Raw genomic sequence first — 24,566 nt, forward strand, 5'->3', positions numbered from 1 at the left:
TCTACTATTCTTTCTACAAATGTTCTTGAGTATAAACCTAAGTGATTTTTCTTTTTTTTTTTTTTTGGTGAGGCAATTGGGGTTAAGTGACTTGCCCAGGGTCACACAGCTAGTAAGTGTTAAGTATCTGAGGTCGGATTTGAACTCAGGTACTCCTGAATCCAGGGCCAGTGCTCTACCCACTGCACCATCTAGCTGCCCCAACCTAAGTGATTTTTAAATAAAACCTTAAAATATCCCCAAAGTAATAAAGGATGTTGATGACATAGCCACAAGATTAGATTACCTGAACTGCCCCACACTTCAGCCAAATGGCAGTCACTCTCTCCAGGCTCCTTACAGAGCTCTACCACATCTCTGCATGTTGTTTCTGGGGTAACTGGAACCTCTGTGAAATGCTGTTCATTGTTGCTAAGGTACACCGTAAGAAACATCTAAAAAATAAAGGGAAATAATAACAATGTAGCCTGAAACCACATCACGGAACATAATTTCTATAAGAAGTATTCCTTTTTCCATGTTTAAAACTATTTATGTAAAGTATTTTTAAATGATTTGTGTAGCCTCTGAACCAAAACAGGTGCAAAAATTCTGTCCCTTTTACCATGCTTGATATTTGTTTTGTTATGCTTTGTCTCCTTCAACTTTGATTACATATGAACTTAATTGAAAACAGATTTGAAGAGCCTATTGTTCCAAACCAAGATTCTTTTCCACACAAAAGTGCATAAAAGTCACATGCATACTACATATACTTTTTTTTTTTAAGTGAGGCAATTGGGGTTAAGTGACTTGCCCAGGGTCACACAGCTAGTAAGTGTTAAGTGTCTGAGGCCGGATTTGAACTCAGGTACTCCTGACTCCAGGGCCAGTGCTCTATCCACTGTGCCACCTAGCTGCCCCCCTGTCAACTCTTTTTTAAGCAATCTCCTTCAGACCTAGCTAACACAAGTGAAACAGAAAAAAAGGAACATAATTTGAAGCACAATTTTTACAGAATATACTCTTATAATCATATTTAAAATATGAAATTTATACATACAGATCAAACATAAAGTAAGCACTATCTTGGGTATTATAGAGCAATTTTTGTCAAATAATGAGTCCTTACAACATCGTTTTGTGTCCTTGTATAAATATTGAACTGTATGCTACTATGTACAATTGCCTATGAATTTCATATCCCTACATTGTTCTATTGATCAACTTTTCTATTTTTTTCAGGTAATGGAAAAAATAGTTTTTTGAGAATTACTAGATTGTCTGAAATCTGGTACTTCTAGGCCTCCTTTATTCCCCTTTTTTTTTTAAATTTCCCTTGCATATCTCCACCTCGTGTTCCTCTAGATGACTTTGTAATAATTTCATTCAGATTTTATCATGTGAACCTTTCACTGGCATGGTAAGTTAAAGTGGTACTGTCAAATTAATTTAGGTAATATTGTCACTTTTTTTTTTCATAAAAGCACAGTCCCAACCATGAACAATTAATTCCTTTCTCAGTCTATTTCTGTAGTTTTAACAACATTTTTTTTGGTATCATGGACCCCCTTAGCAATTGGTAAAACCTATGGACTCCTCAAAATGTTTTTAAGTGCATAGGATTAAAAGGAAAACAATTATACTTAATTTTCAAATTTTTTTAAACAAGTTCACAGATCCTTGGCTAAAAAGCCCTGCTGTAGAACGTTTTGAAGTTTGTATTCATATAAGTGCTATATTTCTCAATAAGTAGATTCACAGATAAGTAGATCCTGTAGTAATTTTAAATACAGCAAAATTACTTTATATTCTATATTTTGTTTTTTATATGTACAGAATGGTTGGTAATTTTGTGGGCTTATTTTATATCCTATTACTTTGCTGAAGTTATTATTTCTAATAATTTTTTAAGTGAACCTCTTAGGGAATCTCTAAATCATATCATTGGCAAAGAACAGCCATTTTGTTTCTTCTTTGCCTATATTTATTCCTTCAATTTCATTTTCTTATTCCTATAGCTAGTATTCTGAAACTATATCAAATAACAGTGGTGACAATGGACATCTTTATTTTATCCGTGATCTTATTAGAAGTGGCTATACTGTTTCTCTATTATAAGTGGTGCTAACTTTTGGATTTAAATAGATACTGTCAAACACATTAAAGAAAGGTCCACTTATTCCCAAGCTCCCAGGGTTTTAGCATCTATTTCTACTGAAGACATCATCATCCTTCCAATCACCCAGATTCATAACCTTGAAGTCTTCTAGACTCTTCACTCTCTTTTGTTCCTCTAGCCAAACATGGCTAAGACTTTCAGGTTCTATCTCCACATCATGTCTTATTTAGAGCTCCATTCTACTCACAGAGCCGACACTCAAACCAAAGCTCTCATTTCCTCTCCTGTACTACTATGATAGTCTCTCCTCTTGGTCTCCCTGATTCCAATCTTTCCTCTATCCAATCCTTCCTTCACACAGCTATCAAAATGACCATCCTCAGGCATAGGTTTCACCATGCCACTCTCCAGTTAAAAAGCAGAGTGACTATACAATGTATTTTATTCTAGAGCCAAACTCCTTAATTTGGCACTTGGAGTCATTGATCTGGCTTCCATTTGCTTTTCTGACTTTATTCATACTACTCCCCATTTACAAATTATAAATCTTAGTTATACTAGACCACTAGCCAGTCTTGAAATTTGATACTATACCTTCTGCTTCTGTGAACTCCCTCATCTTTACTTCTCAGAAGGCTCAATTCAGGTGTTACCTTCTCCATGAAACCTTCCCTAACCCTCTCAGTTGAAAGTGTGCCCTTCTTCAATTCTCCTTGTAATTACACTTATTTGTATCCACATCCTCATTTTTGTCTTTGTATCCCTACTGCCTTGGACATGGTAGGTGCTTAATGATTATTAGATAAATGACATCTGAGAAAGAACTTGTACCAAGAGTCCATAGATGGGATTGCTGTAGAAAGGTTTCAGGTAAGTAGTACATAGGCACTATATACTAAAGGAATCTCAGAAAGAGTGACTAGTCAAGTGAGGTTAGTAACAAAAGATTTCTAGTCAGAACAACAGAGCAGTCTTATAACTCCTTACCTGGCTGACAAGTCCCTCCCCTTTGGTAGCTGCTACTGGGAATGATATATGCAAAGATTTTAAAGGTGGGAAATCAAACGACTTGTGGATTAGTGTACCTGAAGCAGTAGGTCAGTGTATAGTAAAAAACATAAGGTTATCAGGCAGAAAATACACATTTATTAAGTGCCTGCTATGTGCCAGGCACTGTAATCAGTGCATTACAAATATTCTCTCACTTAGTCTCATTTAGTCCTCACAATAACCTTAAGACATAGGTGCTATTAATATCCCAATTTTATCGTTGAGAAAGCTGAGGCAGACAGAGGTTAAATGACTTGCCCAGGGTCACACAGCTAGGAAGTGTCTGAAGCCAAATTTGAATTCAGGTTTTCCTGACTCAGGACCCAGAACTTTATTTATCTATCGACTGTACCACTTAGCGTCCTCAGCTTCTACAGAAGTACAGAAGTAATACAAGGAATAATCTTCACCCTTAAGGAACTTATAACCCAGGTGAGAAGAAAAGACAACCACACATGAAACAATACATAATTGTGTAATACAGATTACATATAATGTAGGAATTTACAAAAGCAAATCAGCAAAAGGAGGCTAACATCAATTCTTGTGCAGGCAGAGTTAAAGGTAGGTAAGACTGTCTTCTGAGAGCATGGGCTATCCTCCCAATCACCCAGATTCCTAACCTATGAGTCATATTTGACTCTTCCCTCTCTCTCATCCTTCATATCCAGTCAGTTGCCAAATATGATTAATTCAACCTTCTCAAAATTTTTTCTATCTAAATTCTTCCCTCCACTCATACAGCTATCACCTTCGTCCAAGCCTTCATCACCTCTCACTTGGACTCCTAATTGGTTTCTTTGCATCAGTGTTCCTCACAGCTGCCAAAAGGTTATTTCTAAAGTCACTCCCCTATTCAACAATGTCCAGCAGCTTCCTTTCAGCTCCTCTGTTCAGCATTTAAAGCCTTTCAAACACTGGTTCAAACCTAAATTTTCAGGTTGATTATACATTACTGTCCTTTGCACATACTGTGCATTAGGCAAACTGGCCTACCAGCTGTCCCTCATACAAGATATTCAATCTTTCATCTCTATGCTTTTGTCCAGGCTGTCTTCCAAGCCTTGAATACTCTCCCTCCTCACCTCTGCCCCCTTGAAATCCCCATGGCCCTTCAAATTTCAGTTCAGTTGCCACCTAATTCAAGAGCACAGCTTACAGATATAATAGAGATAGAACACGAGGCTACGAGATTATTGATGTGTATATGCATATATGTATGTATATGTAACTAAATATACACATTTACCCACATATACATGTATAACACATGCACGTGTATGTATGTATATCCTATATTAACTCTCTATTAATATGCTGTAATACCTCAATAGAATGTATAGAATGCAAGTTCCTTGAGGGCAAGGATCATCTCATTTTTGTTATTTTATCCCAATGCATCGAACATATAGGTGTTTAATCAATATCTATTGATTAAGAGGTGTGTTTTATGTATGCAATTAGGTGGTTCAGAACCTAAGACTAATTCTTCAGTGGAATGAAGGCAGAGAAGGAAAGCTTAGAATTCAGTGTTCAAAGATATCCATAGAAGGGGTGAAACTTAATATTTAGTCAGTCCAGCAAAAACAAAACCAAAGTAAAAATGGACAACAAAATAAGACGACCAGGAAAAAAAAACCAAAGGGAAAGTGTTTGTGCAAGAAGAGATAAAAATTAACCCTGGAGTCAGAAGGCAATTCTACTAGAAATTCATGTTGACTTTACAATTCTGATTCCATCCTTTAACAGTCCAGCTTAAAGCATTTTTCAAATCTTAACTGGTTTTCACCCCATGTAAAGGAGGTAAAAATGTTAATGAAGAAATGACACACTATGATTAGATGACTTACCCAAAAAATCAATTTAGTACTTTCCCCAATTCTTCTTCCTAGTCCCAGTTCTAATTCCAAAATTATACTATGCTACACTCCTCATATGGACACCAAAATAAATGTGCAGCCAATTTAAAATAGGTAGAGCAGATGCTATACCTAAGTAACCAGAGTTCCTCCCTCAACTCAAACTACTCACAGAAGAGTATGTGGTACCCTGGGAAGACTAGATAGTCTGTCCAACTTTCCAACTATCAAAGGTCTAAAATGTAGACAAAATGGACAAGCGCTGAGGACATAGGGAGGGTGCAGTTTCAGGGGCCTTAAGAGGTCAAAAGATATATCACTTCAAACAGAACTTATATGCTTATATAGTAGCTTTGTGAACTTTGGCAAATCATACCCCTCTGGTGCAGCTTCATACTTTATAAAATGAAAATAATAATACAAGTACTACCTTTACCTCATTATATTAATTAATGTTCACCTCACTATATTAAGCCCTACAGAAATGTGAACTATTATTACTAAGGTGGAGATTGAGGAGATGAATGAACAATATATCTATAAGAAATGTTTTCAGAAATACAATTATTAAGGATATTACAAGTGTAGAATGTGAAATACAAGCATATTTGCAAGTATTTATGTCAAATACAGACTACATAAGTATAGTATTTAAAGAACGTTTTACAGTAACATGGAGCAAAAGAACAGCAAAGTCTAGACTTTAACACCTTCATTTTTTTTTTTTAGTGAGGCAATTGGGGTTAAGTGACTTGCCCAGGGTCACACAGCTAGTAAATGTTAAGTGTCTGAGGCTGGATTTGAACTCAGGTACTCCTGACTCCAAGGCCGGTGCTCTATCCACTGTGCCACCTAGCTGCCCCAACACCTTCATTTTAAATACATTAGAAGGTTAAAAAAAGCAAATATCAATAGCTAGTAGCAATGCTAAAAATTAGCTTCAGCTCTGTACAAGAAGTTATTCAACATTCCTTTACACTATTAAACACTAAATCTGGACCTTCAAAACACTACCATTTGAAAAATCAGTTATTTTTAAGTCTTAAGTTTTCAAATTGCAGGTTCTCCACAGGATGAACTATACTGCAGTTACAAAGTTTTAGCTCCCAACTAACAAGAAAGCACTTGAACTTGTTACATAAAACATAAATCAGTAACTAAAATCACTTAACCAAATAACAAAAATTAACTGCCAATGCAGGGGCTGCGGCAGCAAAGAAACACAACATACTTAAAGGCTTAGATAAGCGACTTACAGTGAAGGGTTAAAAGGCCAAAAAGAAATGAATTTCACGTTTCCATCTCATATTTAGTTCTTTGCTTCATTATAAAAATTGCAGAACAGATCAAATATTTAATAAGTTACCTAAAAGTACATCAAGTATACAGTATGTGTTTCCTTCTCAGCTACTGAACAAATACTGAAGTTTAAATGCACTGGCACTTATCCACAAATGACTAAAAGGAAATGATGCAACATCCATGGAGTTAAATAGGAAGTCCTCTATTTGAACCCACAGTAATCTGAACTATTATCAACAGCAGCTCATTTCCTCTTGGTCAGACAATTTTTTTAAAATCCACCCAAACTCTCCCCCTCGTTTACAGTAATAGACAAAAGATCAGTATAAAGAAGTTTCCTTAGAGGTATTTTCTTCCCCCAAAATACAAGGCACGTCAAAGTACATAAAGTTGTGTTAAAACTTTAAGTTTTCTTACCTGTTTAAAGAATTTCTACTACAATGCAAATTAAAAGATCACTAAAAGAAAGCCAAATTCTGAGTAACTGAAAAACAATTAATGATCCAGGAGAACAGACAGTGAAACAGAGCTCCCTCCTGGGAAGAGTTAGTGGAAGGTCTAACGTTGAATACACTGTCAAACACAGTAACTCTATCAGGTGTTTTTAATGGTTTTTTCTTTGTGACGAGGAAGGGTTCAGTTCAGAAGAAATATGTAGATACGCATCCAGACAATTTTGAGGAATGGAGAATATGTATCCTAAAAACACTATGATAAAAAAACAAAACCAAAAAAAACTTTAAAAAAAGGGGGGGGGGGGTGTTCAAACATTCTGATGGCAACAACAATGGAAAAAACACTGCCTCCCCAAGTAACTACTTTGAAAGCCAACAGTCATTCGGATGTACAGGTTCTGGTATGTTTATTTAATAAGTAGTCACACTTTTTACGTGAGTCAATAAATGATTAAAGACCAAATGGGGAGGGGGGGGGAGGAAGAGAAGACTGGGTTTCTAGTAGTGTTGGTAATTACATACTAAAACAACCAACGTAAGATGCTACTCTTTCGTCCAATTGCCTAAAGGTAACGGATGTCCATTGGCCTGCAATTATATTATGCCAGGCTTACCCTGGTCTTTTAGAAGCTGATATCTTCATTAAAATATGGCACTGATTTCTGACTGCTAAATTTCATTCAGCTGCTCCTAAGTTATAATAGCTTGCAGTTAAATAGTGCAAAAAGCACTTTTCTGACAAGGACTAAGATAAGTAGTACATCTTCTCATTTTACAGGTGAAGAAACTGAATCTATTTATAGGTTAAATGGCTTGCCCACTGGCCACAGCTAATAAGTATCTGAGATGAGATTTGAACCTAGGTTCACCTGACTGGAAGATTCTAGGTGGCTTAGTGGAAAGAGCACTGGGCCTGTTGTCAGGAAAATGAGTTCAAATACACCTTTAAACACTTACTAGCTGTGTGACCCTGGGCAAGTCACTTATAACCTGTCTACTTCAGTTTCCTCAACTGTAAAATGACAATAATAGCACCTACTTCCCAAGGTGGCTGTGACAATAAAATGAGATGTCATAAAGCACATAGTAGGCACTTAATAAATGCTTGTTTCCTTCCTTCCTGACCCCAAGACTTGTATAATCTTCTTATTATGAACTACTTCCTATCAATAAATTGACACAGCTAAGCTAATTAAGTCTGGTAGAAACCAGACAACATAACACTTCTTTAGTCTATTCTGATAGAATTGGTTACTCATGCTTTAAATGCCTGCTCTATCATCATTTCAATGGTGGTAGACCGGCTGTGTTCCAGGACCACGTCAGGTTATTCATAGATTACATCAAGAAAATCATTGAAGATATTGTAAATGCCATCTGTGGCAGATCTAAGTCTAATATTTATAGGAAGGTTAGCCACTAAGATAGTATGTAGTTTGTTGCCACTTAATTCACTTAACTCATTGTAAATAATTGTTGTTATTCTAATATTTTCCTTTTAATTGCTGTTAATCACTAGATTATTCACAGAGCCCTTTGGCAAATTCAATGGCATTCCAATGACCCCTGGGCTTTATACAAAGGAGGTCAGATTACTAAATTTTAACACAGTCCCTAGGTATACAGAGAGATCATATAGTAAGACAGATCTAGACCTGGAAAGGATTTCAAAGGCATATACACAAAAGGTCACTTGTGTAAAGTTGACAACTCTAGAGTGACTTGTTCATAGTCACACGAATATTAAGAATGTGGTAAAGTAAGAGAACAGAATAAATGTGGTTTTGATACTTAGAACATATAAAAAGAGAATGAAAGAGTGGTTATGAATTGAGTCGGTCTAGGTATGCCTGTTATTTGGAATGAATCAGAATGCAGATCTGTACTGAGTTTAACTAAGAATGATTTTAGGTACTCATCACTTATTTTTATCCTCTCGCTGTCTGTTGGCTCTTTCCCTTATGCCTCTGAAGACTTTCATGTTTCATCATCCTCAAAAAAAACCCACCTCACTTGATCTTTACTTCCTCTACCCTTTGTAGCTAAATTCCTTGAAAAGGCCATCTACAATAGGTGCCTCCACTTTCTCTCCTGACATTCTTAACCTATTACAATACAACTTCTGACCTTATTCCACTGAAAATGCCCTTTCCAAAGTTACCAATAATTTCTTAATTGCCAGATCCAATGGCCTTGGACACTTCAAACTAGATTCCACAGGCACCTCAAATTCAATGTGTCCCAAACAAGAACTCCCTATTTTTCTCCCAAAAAAACCTTTTCATATTCCAAACATCCATATTACTATTAAAGGCACCACCACAAACCCAGGCTTGAAACCTCAGTGTCATCCTTGATTCTTCACTTGTATTCCTCTCACATGTACCATTTGGTGCCAAATCTAGTCATTTCTACCTTTTAGCTATCTCTTGTGTTTGCATGTGCATATATGTATATGTCTCCTCTCCATTCACACAACCACAAGCCTAGTTCATCACCTCTTGCAATAGCTTTCTAATTGGTCTCCTGGTTTAAGTCTCTCTACTCCAACTGATCCTCAAATTCAGCTGAAGCTTTGGTCTGATTATATTACCTCATACATCAGCAAAGTCCAGTGGCTCCCTATTATCTTAAGGATCAAATATAAAGTCCTTTCTCTGGGCATTTAAAGCCCTTCTCAAGCTGACTCCTTCCAATCTTCTATTATAGCCCGCTCTAAGCACTCTACAATCCAGCTTCTTCAACCTACATGCTGTTCTTTGCAGACTACATTTCATTCAATGTCATCCCATTTATTGTCCCCCATGCTAGGAATGCTCTGCCCCCACCTCACATCTACCGCTTAGCTTCCCTAGCTTCTTTCAAGTCTCAGCTCAAATCTCACCTTCTAGAGGTCTTTCCTTTCCCATCCATTCTTGAGGCCTCCCCAAGGATTTCCCTGTGAGATGACATCTGAGATCTATTTTGTATGTCTTTTATACACATTGCTGTATCCTCCCTCCTCTATTAGAACGTGTATTCCTTTAGGGCAGTTTTGCTTGTTTTGACTCTGCTTAAGGCAGAGCCTGGCAACTAGTAATCACATAATAAATGCTTGTTGGCAGACTTTTCTATCTACCTAGCTGTCTCTCTGGCACCTGAAGTAGGGTTGCCCTCTAAGATGGGGGTCTTCTGTCCCCAAAAGGAAAGTGCTAAATGCTAAGAGCATCACCCAAGTTCTTTCTGCTTTGCTGGAAGCATCCTGGCATAGTGAATAAGAGTAATGGACTATCAACCCAGAACTGAGTTCAAATCTCACCTCAGATATTCAGTAGCTATGTTACCTAGGGTCACATGTAACTTCTCTGGGCTTCAATTTACTCATTTGCAAAATGAGAGGATTGGACTCCATGACTTTGAAGGTCTCTTCTAGCTCTGAATCTGTTATCTAATGATGGGGGGGGGGGGAAGAGAACTGAGTAGTATTTTTGATTCTTCTCCCCACACACACACTTAATAGTGTTTTTTTTTCCAATTACATGTAAATATAGTTTTCAATATTCATTTTATACAACTTTGAGTTCCAAAGTTTTCTCCTTCCTCTCCCCCTCCCTAACACAGCAAACAATCTGATATAGATTATATGTGTATAATCATGTTAAACATATTTCCACATTAATCATTTTGTGAAAGAATCAGAAGAAAAGGGGAAAAAAAAGAAGAAAAAAACCAACCCCCCCCCCCAAAAAAATGTAAAAATAGTAAGCTTCAATCTGCATAAGACTCCATAGTTCTTTCTCTGGATGTGGAGAGCATTTTCCATCTTGAGTCTTTTGCAATTGTCTTTGATCATTGTATTGCTGAGAAGAACTAGGTCTATCATAGTTGATCAATACACAATGTTGCTGTTACTGTCTACAATGTTCTGCTCGCTTCACCCAGCATTAGTTCATGGAAGTCTTTCCAAGTTTTTCTGAAATCCATCTGCTCATCATTTCACCTTCCATTACATTCACATAACATAACTTGTTCAGCTATTCTAAAATGGATAGGGTTCCCCTTGATTTTCTTCTTTTTTTTTTTTTGTGAGGCAATTGGGGTTAAGTGACTTGCCCAGGGTCACACAGCTAGTAAGTGTTAAGCGTCTGAGGCCAAATTTGAACTCAGGTACTCCTGAATCCAGGGCCGATGCTCTATCCACTGCACCACCTAGCTGCCCCTCCCCTTGATTTTCAATTCTTTGCTCCCACAAAATGAGCTGCGGTACATATTTTTTGTTCATGTGGGTCCTTTCCCCCTTTTTTTGTATTTCTTTGGGATACAAACCTAGTAATGAATTGCTGGATTAAAAGGTATGCACATTTTTGTATCCCCTTGGACATTGTTCCAAATTGCTCTCCAGAATGGTTGTATGAGTCCACAACTCTACCAAGAATGCATTAGTTGCAGAAATATGTTTATTGTGATTGTACATATGTAACCTATTACTTGCTGTCTTGGGGAGGGGTAAGGGAGAAAAAATTGAAACTAGAAATATTATAAAAACAAATGTTGAAAACCATCTCTAAATGTAACTGGAAAATAATAAAATATTTATATGGGGGAAAAAAAGAATGTATTAGTGTCCCAATTTTCCCACATCTTCTCCAACATTTGTCATTTTCCTTTTCTGTCATATTAGACAATCTAAGGTGTGAGGTGGTACCTCGAGTTGTTCTGATTTACATTTCTCCAATCAATAATGATTTAAAGCACGTTTTCATATGATATAGAAAACTAATTTCTTCATTTGAAAAATGCCTGTTCTGAAAACTGACCATTTATCAATTGGGGAATAAATTGATTCTTTAATATCCATTAAATAAAGACCCATAGTGTCTTACTGAATTTCAAACCTCAAAGCTGAGTTGTTGGACTAGCCTAACTTAGGTCTGGCCCACAGTATCATCACAGTATCATAGATTTAGAGCCAAATGGGACCTTAGAGGCTATCAAGTTCAACTCCTCATTTAACAAAACAGATGAACTGATGATCAGTAGTGTTGGGCCTGGAGTCAGGAACACCTAAGTTCAAATCTTGCCTCAGGTGCATATTAAGCTGTTTGACCCTAGAGAAGTCACTTAACCTCTGCTTCAAATTCATCTGTAAAACAGGGGTGATAATAGCACCTACCTAGGTTGTTTGCAGCATATAATGAGATAACAAGTGCCTGACATGTAGTAAGCACTATATAATCATTAGCTATTAATATTATTATTGCCCAGGGGCACACAGCTAGCAAGTGTCATAGATGGGATTCAAACCCAGGTTTTCCTAAGTCACACACTCTATCCAGTGAGTACACTGTGCTAGATGTTCTGCTGTCTTTTGTCCTCACAAAGTATTTTATTAAAAAAAAAAAGTTTTAATGTTGACATAAGGAAATCACAGTTGCTCAATGGCAAGTTTAGAAAGCTTTGAAAATAAGCAAAGAAATTTCACCTCTATCTGTCTCCTGGCTTCTGACATCCTCCAGCAATATCTTATGCAAGAAGTCTTTCCCAATTTTCCTTAGTGTCCCTGTTCTCCTGAAATTATCTCCAATTCATCCTGTATAGATTTTGTTTGTACATAGGTGTTTACTTGTTGTCTCTCCATCAGACTGCAAACTCCTTGAAGACAGGCTGATTTTGCTTTTCTTTGAATTCCCAGTGCTTAGCACAATTCCTGGCTAGTAGGCCCTTAATAAATGTCTGTTGACTTGAAAAGGGGCAGAGAAGGAAATAAGCACTTATATAGTACCTACTATGTGCCAGGCATTAAACTAAGCACTTTACAACTATAATCTCATTTGATCCTCCCAACAGCCCTAGGAGCTAGGTGCTATCCGCTTTTTACAGTTGAGAAAACTGAGGTAGGCAGGTTAAATGGGTCACACAGCTACTACATGTCTAAGGCTAAATTTGAACTCAGGTCATTCTGATTCTAGGCTTGGATTCTAGGCTCTGTCCACTTTGCCACATAGCTGGAAAGGACCCTCCACAAAAAAGTTCAGCTATCTTCCATTTCCATGATATCTTTTACATGTCTGGTTTTGCACAGTAGGGAAATGTTGATTCTGCATCAAGATATTCATATGCTACCACCACTGATTATTTTTTATGTGATAACTATGAGTTTTTTCTACCATACTGATGCTCTATAAACTAGATTTTCTAAAATGATTCAATAATCACTTATAGAAATTAATCATATAGCAATCTTCTGAATAGTGTTCTAATAACTACTCTTCAACAGAAAGTCACAAATAGAATTACCAACTCTTGACTACAGTTTCCATATGTATACTTCACAGTACTTAATTTTTCTGGAAAGGTATAATTATAGCTTAATCAAAGTATTTTTAAACATGCCTAACTATAGATCACAACTTTTATCTAAATACTACTGCTCTTAAAAACCATTGCATTCCCTCTTCAGATTTATAGGTATGAGTATTATAATTAAAGGTTAACTATCACTCATTATAAATATTATTTTTCAACAACATATAATTTGACCACATTAAATGGCTTTAATATGACAACTTAGAACTGTTTTGAAAAATTAGTAACACAGTAGAGTTTCCTAATCTTAGTTTTTTTACTTGCTCTACACTAAGGAAAAGCAAAAGACTAAAAGAAGGTCTAAAGACAACAGATACATACATATATACATATGTGTGTAATGTTAAGGGCTAAAATTCTAGCTAAACTGTCTAAAATATCTAATGAGTAGTCGCCAATAAATTATAAGCTTTAGCAAGAGTGAGACTTTTAAGCATTTATTAAGGAGAATAAGAATTTGGTAAAGAGAAGAAAAGGCCTAGATTCCTATCTATTAAAGGGAGAGCACATTTCTAGCTCTGCTCTCCACCAGAGTCCAAAGGAAAGAATGCAAGTCAGATCACCCAGCTCTTCCTTCTTCCTCCCACCAGCAAACATCACTTCCTGACGCCAAAGAAAAGACTCCTGGTCTTGCCCTCAAAGACCTTCGCTTCATGGGCGGAACTCTTCTACAGTAAGTCTCCAGCAGGTGGCGTCATTCCAATTGTTACAGTATATACACATATATGACAAAACTGGTAACATCAACTAAGGTGAAAATAACCAGGCACATATATACTTTCTTTTGTCATGCTCAATTTATCAATTAAATGTTCTACAAGTCTACAACTATCTAGAGTAATAAATTAAAAGATTCTCACCAAAAAAAAAAACCTACCTCCATATTAAAACAAAACTAAATTGCATTTTATCAAAATGTTGAGAATTTTTTAAACAACAAAAAAAAAACCCACAGCTGTAGACTCCTATATCATTAAAGCTCCTCAGAATAAGGCCTTTATATTTAATTGTAAATAGATTAATTGCTATCATATTGTTTGCAATGGGCATCGGAGGGAGAGAATTTGAAATTCTAAATTTTTTAAGCAAATGTTAATATAAAATTGTAAATGCTAATAAAATTAGTCTAAAGAAAAGGAATTCATAGATATTTTGACCTAAAAATTCAAGTATGAGCTAATAAGTGCCTAGAATAGAGTGGTTGAAGTGGGAATGAGATAGAAAAAAACAAAATCAAAAGAACTTTCAAAATAAAAGGAAGAACTTGATAAATTGGATTTAGGGGATGAAAGGAGGAAAGCAGTCAAAGACAAAAATAACAAAAATAAGATTTCTAGCCTGAGAAGCATGGTAATGTCATTGAAATAGGATGATTTCTTTTCTTTTTTTTTTTTAGTGAGGCAATTGGGGTTAAGTGACTTGCCCAGGGTCACACAGCTAGTATGTGTTAAGTGTCTGAGGCCAGATTTGAACTCAGGTACTCCTGACTCCAGGGCCGATGCTCTATCCACTGCACCACCTGCTAAGGGATGATTTATTTTCCATTTTGGATATGTTATGGTAATGCAGAACATCCAAGGAGAAATGGTCTTTTAGCAGTTATAAACACAGAATTAAAGTGAATCAGAGAAATTACAATTTATGTTTCTCTGTTGTGCTTAGTCTACATATTAAGACAAGGAAATAATAAGTCAAAGTCTAGAAATAGTCTAGAGCAATAGTGTCAAACTCAAATAGAAATGGGGGCTACTAAACCTTACATAATGATCCCTGCAGGCCACATACTGACTTAGAAAACCACTTATTAACATTATCTGTGCTCTACTGGATTTTTGTTTAAATATTTTCCAATTATATTTTAATCTGGTTCCTGCAAACTTTAGATTGATAAGGAGTCTTGCATTTGACAACTCTGGCCTAGAGTACTGCAATGAATCCCTGTGTCCATTTGTGAAGGATTCTCTCTCCTGGAACAGATAACAATTGAGTCAAACTTCATACTGTACAATTCTTGCCCATGTCTTTTTAATAATCAATACTTTTCAAGCAGTTATCCAACACAATGAGGAATATCATATAATTCTTATAATGTTTCATAGATACCAATGAAATTATAGATCTATTCATCTATTATTCCTCAGTAATGACACATAAAGGGCAGCTATGAGGCACAGTGAATGGAGTGCCAAGCCTAAAGTCAGGAAAACTAAACAACAATTCCACTACACCACACTGCTTCTTTACATGATGCTGTCACCTCTTTAATTCAAATCATAATTGGTAATATGCTGCAGCCTTATTACACCCACACATGTATTTTCATGGGTTTTTTTTTGGGGGGGGGGGTCACCTACAACTTTACTTCTATGACAACAGCACAAAAACAAAAGGTATCAATAAAAGTTTTTTTTTTTAATTTCCAAGATATGGTTTGTTATAGAAATTTGGTGTTGTTTAGAAGTTTCAGTCATATCCAACACTCCCTGAGCCCATTTGGAGTTTTCTTGGTAGAAATACTGGAGGGATTTGCCATTTCCTTCTCCAGCTCATTTTACAGATGAGTAACTGAGGCAAACAGGGTTAAGTGACTTGCTTCAGGGTCATAGCTAGTGAGTGTCTGAGGCCAGATTTAAAAGCAGATCTTCCTGACTCCAGTGCTCTATTCACTGTGCCACTTAGCTGCCCTTGTTATAAAGAACCCATCTGCAAAAGCCCACCTGATTTCCTTCTCATATTTCCAATAAAGATACCCTTGGTGTGTACATCATAAACTTCTTCCAAAGATTTGATAGAGATATGAAGAAGGCATGTTGTTGTGGTAGCAAAGAACTAGAAACAAAATACATACTCATCAACTATAATGGACTATTAGTGTACTACAAGAAATGAGTAATGTGATAAATATAGAAAAGGGTGAGAAGCCTTACACAAACTGATAGAGAATAAAGTGGAAACAATAAACACAACAACTACAACAATGTAAATGTAAAAAATGCTCTCCCCCACCTCCAACCTGGGAGAGGGGAAAAAAAAAACATGCCTGAATGCTAAGAAATTATAATGACTAAGGTTGGCCCTAAAGATGATATCCCTCTCCCAAATTTTTTGCAGGGATGAGGGACCATGGGTGTGGAACACTACATATGAAATCAGACTTTTTATATATATTGGTTGGTTTTGCTGAACCATTTTTTCCTTCATTTTCTTCATAGAGGCAATTATGTGGTACAGTATGCTGGGCCTGGAATCAAGAAGATCCAAGTTCAAATCTTGCCCCAGACACTTACTAACTGTGTAACCCTGGGCAGGTCACTTAATCTGTCTGCCTCAGTTTCCTCAACTATAAAATGGGGGTGATGATAATAGTACCTATTTATCAAGACTGTTGTGAGGATTAAAAGAGAAAATTATAAAGTGCTTAGCACAGTACCAGCCACATAGTAGATACTTAATAAATGTTCATTTCCTTCTTTCAACTAAAAAATTATTACAATGAATGGCTCTCTTAGGGAGGCATAGGGGATTACAATAGGGATTATGGGATTATGGGTCATGTAAAATAAAGATATTAATAAAAATTTATTTTTAAAAAAGTAATTAGTGATATGGGTTGGTATTTGTTGGTGGCTTCTTAGTCACACTCCTTTTGGATGCTAACACAATCTATCTTGTGCTTTTTTATGGAATCTTCCCCTCTTTTTAATATATTAAAACCAGTCTTTAAGGAATACCCTCAGGGCAGCTAGGTGGTGCAGTGGATAAAAGCACCAACCCTCAATTCAGGAGGACCTGAGTTCAAATCAGGACTCAGACATTTGTCACTTACTAGCTGTGTGACCCTGCACAAGTCACTTAACCCTCATTTGCCCCCGGGGGGGGGGGGGAGAATATCCTCAAAATTGTGTTGCCTCCAACAGGGGATTTCTTTTGTATATATTCGAACTGACGCTTTTCCTGACTTTATCTTAAAATCCATGCCCATTTCTCCATATAGTACAATGGATAAACAATGGAAGTAGAATCCAATTACACAGGTTTCATTATACATGAGGACAAATGTTCATCACAGAAATATTGGTAAACCTATTGTACATTTAGCTATAGTTCTCCTTTCTCTTGAATTTTTAAATACTCTTTTGGATGATCCACCTTAGTTGAGTCTCATGCTTTCTGTTAGCTTGCCCCACACCAATGTCAGGTAAAAGTGATTCTGAATTCTTAAAGGCTATGCCAGCAGAGCACAAGATCTTGAATGGAACTTTCAATACATGCCCAGCAACAAACTGTGTTTGTGTCTCCTATCAGAGGACTAGCTTAACTAACAAGGGGGTCATCACCAGAAGGCTCCCCATAGGTAACGAATTCTTTAGCCAAAGCAGTCAATGAGATAACTTTGTTAAATTAACCCAAAGTTCATCTTTTTTTTGCTAACTTAAAAGAGTTTTTTCTAACCTCTATTATTCAAGAAGGCTATAATAACGAAGCAATTTCCTAATTGCTAAGCTAAATGAAGTTATGAGATGTAATTCTAGACACTATTTAGAGAAACTCAATCATTTTCACTGACTAATTATAAATATATTCCTGGAAAACTTAAAAGAAAATTCTTCACATTATATAAAGCAAAGAGAGAAAAATAAAGCAAAGAGACTGAGGACATATAAACATTTTCAGGTATAGCAACATTAAGGGCACAACATACTAATTCTCAAAAAAGCTTTCAAACAGTCCATAAATCTAGGCTGAATAGAAAACTAGTTGATTCCATGTTTCTTGGTAAAAAATCAAGAAAGGTAAATGAAATAATGATAATGGACAACAGAGAGAAGGTAGGACCACTCAGCTCATAATTTCTGTTTTCTCTGTCAAGGAGAACAAATGATCTTTGGACTGTAAGGACAAATCAAGAATAGCTAACAAGGATCTCATGCTACTCTTGTGGAAAAGGTGGAAATATGCAGACTAGACTTTAATAATTAGGTGGATTTGGAAGTGATTGAATTGATGGATTAAACTGTAGTCATTTAATAGTTCTATGCCACCTTGGAAGGAGGTCTACAGCAGAAGTGTCTAACTCACAGGCTGCAAAACTCCCTAGTATGGCCAGAACCAGATTAAAATGTAATTGGGGGCAGCTAGGTGGCACAGTGGATAGAGCACCAGCCCTGGAATCAGGAAGACCTGAATTCAAATGTGACCTCAGATGCTTGATACTTACTATCTGTGTGACCCTGGGCAAGTCACTTAACCCCAATTGCCTCACCAAAAAAACCCCCAAAAAACAAAAATGTAATTGGAAGATGTTTGACAAAAATAAAAATACAATACAACATAGATAATATTAATTTGTAGTTGTCTAAGTCAATATGCTATGAGCAGCGGTCTTTTTCATTTTAAGTTTGACACCATTGGTATTCAATGCCCCTGGGATCTGTCCTTGGCCTTGTTTATATGAAACATATTTAGCACCAGTCTTTGGGCATTAAGCATTTATTAAAGCATACCAGGTATTCACATGGAGTTCAGAAAGTTAAGAAAAGGCCTATCTAGCCTAGAGTTCCAGCCTGGTCGGGTTCTTCCTCAAGTGCTCTGCCACGAGCCTGCTTCAATCATCAACTTCCCTCTCAAACTGAGTGTGGAAGCTTTTTATAGGTCTGGAGCAGAGGTGGTCCTTACACACTGCTTCAAACTGAGTGGTAGGTATCATTCAAATCCATTGGTTCGCTGGACTTGAAGGTGGTCTCAAGTTGAGTTCAAAGTCCTTAGCTTCTGAGAACAATACCTTCTTAAGGGCCGGCCAGGGGTGGTTACACTCTAACTTTAAGTAGGCTAGTCAGCAGTCAATCACTCTCATTTAATTCAATCAGTTTAGATTAATCTCCAGATGAGCCTTTGAGTATCTGCCAAATTCCATTATTTTCTCAAACATAGATAAAAATATTACAAGTAAAAACAGAATGCTTATCAACTATGAAAATATTTTTTTAAAAACTAGAAGGTATAGCTAACACACTGGAGACAGACTCAGGATCCAAAATAAAGAGACTATAGTGATAGATCAAATTTAATAATATTTAGTACAGACAAATGTAAAAACACAGTTGGGTTCAAACAACATCATTACATGTAGAATATTGGGGAAGTGTGGCTAGAAGGCACTTCATCTGAAAAAGAGCTGGAGTTTTTACTGGACTGTAAGATTAATGAATCAATGGTATATGACAGACAAAAGAGCTAAGTAAAGAAGATAAGTAGGGATTTGATTCTCCAAGATCAAATATAAAATCTTGTTTGGCATTCAAAGCCCTTCACATTCTATCCCCCTCCTTCTTAAATATTACCCCACCACCACCACCATGTACCTTGTGATGCACTGACATTGGCTTCTTTGCTATTCCTTGAACAAGACACTCCATGTTCATACTTGGGGCATTTTCACTGGCTGCTCTCCTTAGCAGAATATTCTCCCCTCCTTATCTCTGCCTCCTGGCCTCCCTCAAGTCACAGATAAAATCCCAGCAGCTATCAAAAACCCTTCCTGATCACCCTTAATGGTAGTGCCTTCTCTCTACTGATTATTTCCAATCTATCTTGTGTATATCATGTTTGTACATAATTGTTTTCATGCTGCCTCTCCCATTAAACCATGAGCTCCCTGAAAGAAGCAGTGGTCTTTTGCCTTTTTTTGTATCCCCAACATTTAGTACAGTGCCTGGAACATAGCAATACACTGAATGCTTATTGGCTGAGTAGGGTTAAAGGGCATGGTGAAAGCCTCAAGATGAGGTTCAGTTGAAAAAAAATTAGAGGATATTTATCACAGAGAAGAAAACACTTAAAGAACAAGAAAACCATCTTTAATTATCGTAAAGGCTATAATAAGAAGCAAGTTCTGACTTGCTCTTTTAGAGAACTAAAAGTAATGGAACAAGATCAGTGGGACAGATTTAGACTTAATGCATGGAAAAACTACCTAGCACCTGCCCAAGAAAGGAAGGCCACATTTATGTCAACTTATTCATAGCAGCACTTTTTTTTTTTTAGAAACAAACTATATGCCCATCAATTACTAAACAACTTTTACCATATGAATGCAATGAGATATTGTTGAATGATAACAAATAACATATAGAAGAGAAACAAGGGAAGACTTATATGAACAGAGAATGAAATAAGAAAAACAATATCCACAATGACTAAAATAACTGAAAATTAAAGGAAGATAATCTCATTAACATAAAGATCCTTTTTGGTCCCAAAGAACAGATGAAGAATGTTACCTGAACTATTAGAATCTTGGATGGGTTGGTTTTGCTTTCTTGTAAGTATGGGTTTATATGGTAGGAGGGAAGCATTCAGGAAGGAGAGCTGAGAAATGAAGGTGCTACTGTCAGTGATCTACCTTTCAAACTGTTAAGTTGCAAGTTAGAGGGAATATAAATCAGCAAATAAAAAGGCAAAATTCAAAACTACATTGCATTTAGCATAATATAAATCACTGTATTTCTCAAAGACTGAAAGGTAGGGAGGGGATAGGTTATGAAGGGCATTGAATGCCAAACAGGGTTTATATTTTATCTTGGAGGATCAAATCTCTACTCTAGACACTTTTCAGAGTCTTTCTTTTCAATGTCTTCCTTTGAACTAGATATTTGGCATAAACAATTGAATATGATCAAGTAAGAAATAAGTTAAAATTTGGAAACTTCATTCTATTTCTTCATTAGGTAACAATAAATGTCTACTATGAAAATAAATAAATAAGGGCAGGCAGGTGACCCAGTGAATAAAGCAATGTCCCTGGATTCAGGAAGACCTGAGTTCAAATCTGACCTCAGACACTTGACACTTACTAGCTGTATGACCCTGGACAAGTCACTTAACCCTCATTACCCCACCAAAAAAAAAAAAAAGAGAGAGAGAGAAAGATGTAGCAGAAAAAGAGAAGAGGCCCTTACTAAAGCTAAGCAACTTACTTTCACTATGACTGAAAGGTGATAAAAATGTCTAAGGCCTTGAATGTATCCGATAAATATGTAACTGAAAAAAATTTTTTAAATTTAAATTTAAAAATTAAACACTTCATATAAGCTGAAGAGAAAAAAATAATCTATGAATTTTTATTGTTACTTATATTTCAAACTCACAACTTGTAATGCAGTGGACTCTTCCAATTCCTAGACCTCTTGATGTGGGATGTAATTAGGGTCAAATGATTGTGAGTCATCCCAAAAGAATTACAAGACTCGCTCAGTTTCCCAAGTTTTATTGTGAGTGACCACAGGGAGAGAACCAGAATAGTGGAAAGGTATCTCTCAAATAGTGAAAGAAAAGACAGTTATATTTATAGTATGGATAAATTGATTGATCAGTCTCATTATAATAATCTCCACCTTGAGGAGGCACAGGGGAGGGTTTATTCTAATTTGAATTCTCTCCCAGGCCATCTCCCCTGCAATAGCCACGCTATCCTCTTTTCCCCATCATGACCCATTAGTAAACCAGGTCAATTATACATTTTCTTTCTCACGAGTCCCTGGCCCCTTTATCATATTGCCAATTGTGCCCTGCCAGGCTTCAGCCTTGGATCACTGCCATCATCCATTAACTTTGTTTCTATACACCCCTCTTGCTGAAGGTAGAGAAAACCTCACAACCATTCTGACTAGGTCCACTACAAATTTAAGTTACATAACCTCAACTAAGCCCTCACTGCTGCTAAGCAATCCCACTGTATTACCTTTATCAACTCACCATCCCACTCCCCACAGTGACTCTTCCAAACTTCGTCACTCCTCAAACTCCCATTGGCCCCTTTTCCCCACTCTCATTTTGTGTGTGTGTGTGTGTGTGTGTGTGTGTGTGTGTGTGTTTGGTGAGGCAATTGGGGTTAAGTGACTTGCCCAGGGTCACACAGATAGTAAGTGTAAAGTGTCTGAAGCTGGATTTGAACTCAGGTCCTCCTGAATCCAAGGCCAGCGCTCTATCCACTGCGCCACCTAGCTGCCCCCACTCTCATTTTTTTTACATATTTTACAGAAAAAATTTGAAGCCATTTGCCATGAGCTTTTCTTTCTCCCCTTTTCCTCATTCCCTATCACTCAAATGCCTTCTGCCACTTTCTCTTCCTTCAACCCTATCTTACATGAAGTAAACTTATCTTTACCAAAGCTAACTAGCCCCTCTCTACCTGCACAAAAGATCTCAGGCCATGTGGCCTCTACCAACAAATTGCCCAGTCACCCCACTTTCACTTATCTTCAGTCTCTTTCTCTACTGGCTCCTGTCCTATTGCCTACAAACATGCCTGTCTCCATCATTCTCAAAAAACCTTTGATCCTTCCGTCCCTGATACTAGCACACTGTATCTCTTCTGCCTTTTATGGCTAAACTCTTTGAAAAGGCTTTCTACAATAGGTGTGCTCCCACTTTCTCTCCTCTCACTCTTTTCATAATACCTTACAATATAGCTTCCAACCTCAGAATTCCACTGGAACTTCTACAAATTTACCACTGATTTTTAATTGCCAAATCCAATGACCTTTCCTCAATCTTCATTCTTCTTGACCTCTCTACAACCTCTAACACTGCTGATCACCCCTTTGTACATGATACTCTCTTCTCTCCAGGTTTTCAGGACACCACTCTCTCCTATATCTCCTCTTACCTATCAGATCATTCTTCCTTTGCTAGATCTTCATAAAGATCATGCCCTCCCTCTAACTGGACATGTCCTACAAGATTCTCCCTCTATACTATCTCATTTGGTAATCTTATCAACTTCAATGAATTTAACTGTTCCAATGTATTTAATTATCATCTCTATGTGATGATTCTCAAATCCATCTATCCAGCCCCAATCTCTCTGCTGACCTCCGATATCTCATCTCCAACTGCTTTTCAGATATCTTGCATCAGATGTTCAGCAGACATCTTAAACTCACCATGGCCAAAACTGAATTCATTATCTTTCCCCCTAAACCTACCCCTTTTCTAACTTCCCTATTGTTATACAAGGTAATACCATTCTCCTAGTTCCTCAGGCTTAAACCCTTGTAACCCTCTCCCTATTTCTCACCCACTCATGTTCAACCTGTTGCCAAAGCCTACCAGTTTCACCTTTGCAATCTCTTGAATTGTCTCTTCTGACACTTGTCTCTTCTTGTCACCACACTAGTGCAGACCATCATCACCTCGTACCTGGACCATGGCAATAGCTTGCTGCTGAGTCTGCCTGTCTCAGTTCTCTTCCCATTCCAATCCATGCTCTATTCAGTCACCAAAGTGACTTTCCTAAAGCACAAGTCTGACCATGTCACCTTTCTACTCAATAAACTCCAGTGGCTCCCTATCACTTCCAGGATCAAATACAAAATCCTGTTTGACATTCAAAGCCTTTCATAACTTAGCCCCCTTGTACCTCTTCTGTAGTCCCAGTAACACTGACCTCTCGGCTGTTTCTTTAACACAATGCTCCATCTTTCTGCTCAGCATTTTTTCTGGCTGTCCTCTAACACCTGGAATGTTCTCCCTCCTCAAATCTACATACTGGCTTCCCAGGCTTCCGTCAAGTTCCAGCTAAAATCCCATCTCTCATAGGAAGCCTTTCCCAATCCCTATTAACTCTAGCGCTTTCCCTCCCCCTTTTAGTTATTTCCCTATTCATCCTGTATATGGCTTTGTTTGTACATATTTCTTTGCTTGTTGCTTTCTCCATTAGATAGTGAGTTCCTCGAGGACAGGGTCTGTTTTTTGACTCTGTATTCCAAGCAACATAGTACATAGCAGCCACTTTAATAAATGTTTATTGACCATTGACTGACTCCTCTGATTATTTTATTATTACACTTGCCTCTCCTTTTTTCACATACAAAAGTGTTGAAGAGAATAGAGTCATCACCAGAATTTACAAGGTATTTATGATCCTCACAATAGAAACTAGAGGTTCCTAACAAAGTGAGTGGCTTTACTGTAAACATTGCATAACATGAATCACACCACTAGGAGATAGTAAGTTAATTTTTAAGAAGTGTGAGTTAATCTTTGTAGTTTGTTACAACAATAACTAGAGTCTAGCTTTAAGTACTTTAAAGTTTCAAGGAATTTCCATTTGATTACAAAAAAGAGATTTACTCTTTCTTTAATTTCAAATTCCTTGTTCTATAAGAACCAGTGATTCAGAATTCTGTAACAGTATATGACCACTGGGGCAGCTAGATGGCGAAGTGGATAAAACACCAGCCCTGGATTTAGGAAGACCTGAATTCAAATCCAGTCTCAGACACTTGACACTTACTAGCTGTGTGACCCTGGGCAAGTCACTTAACCCCCATTGCCCCACCCAAAAAAAAAAGTATATGACCACTGTATGAGAAATCAAGAAACTTCTAAACTTAATAACCTGGACCGATTTCAAGGTTAAATAAATAACAAAACCTCAAATGTGCTTTGCTT

General features: G+C 37.0%; 1 protein-coding gene across 2 annotated transcripts in view; it reads right to left on the reverse strand.

The window, feature by feature from the left end:
* TP53BP2 (tumor protein p53 binding protein 2) overlaps positions 1 to 24,566 on the reverse strand; it is an 85,210-nt gene that overhangs the window by 46,316 nt on the left and 14,328 nt on the right. For both annotated transcript variants that reach the window (XM_044002632.1, XM_044002631.1), the window contains exon 2: positions 287 to 434. In XM_044002632.1, coding sequence (XP_043858567.1) covers positions 287 to 434 — 148 coding nt within the window. The remainder of the gene's footprint in view (positions 1 to 286; positions 435 to 24,566) is intronic.

Source organism: Dromiciops gliroides, chromosome 4, assembly GCF_019393635.1.
Source record: "Dromiciops gliroides isolate mDroGli1 chromosome 4, mDroGli1.pri, whole genome shotgun sequence".
Classification (NCBI taxonomy): Eukaryota; Metazoa; Chordata; class Mammalia; order Microbiotheria; family Microbiotheriidae; genus Dromiciops; species Dromiciops gliroides.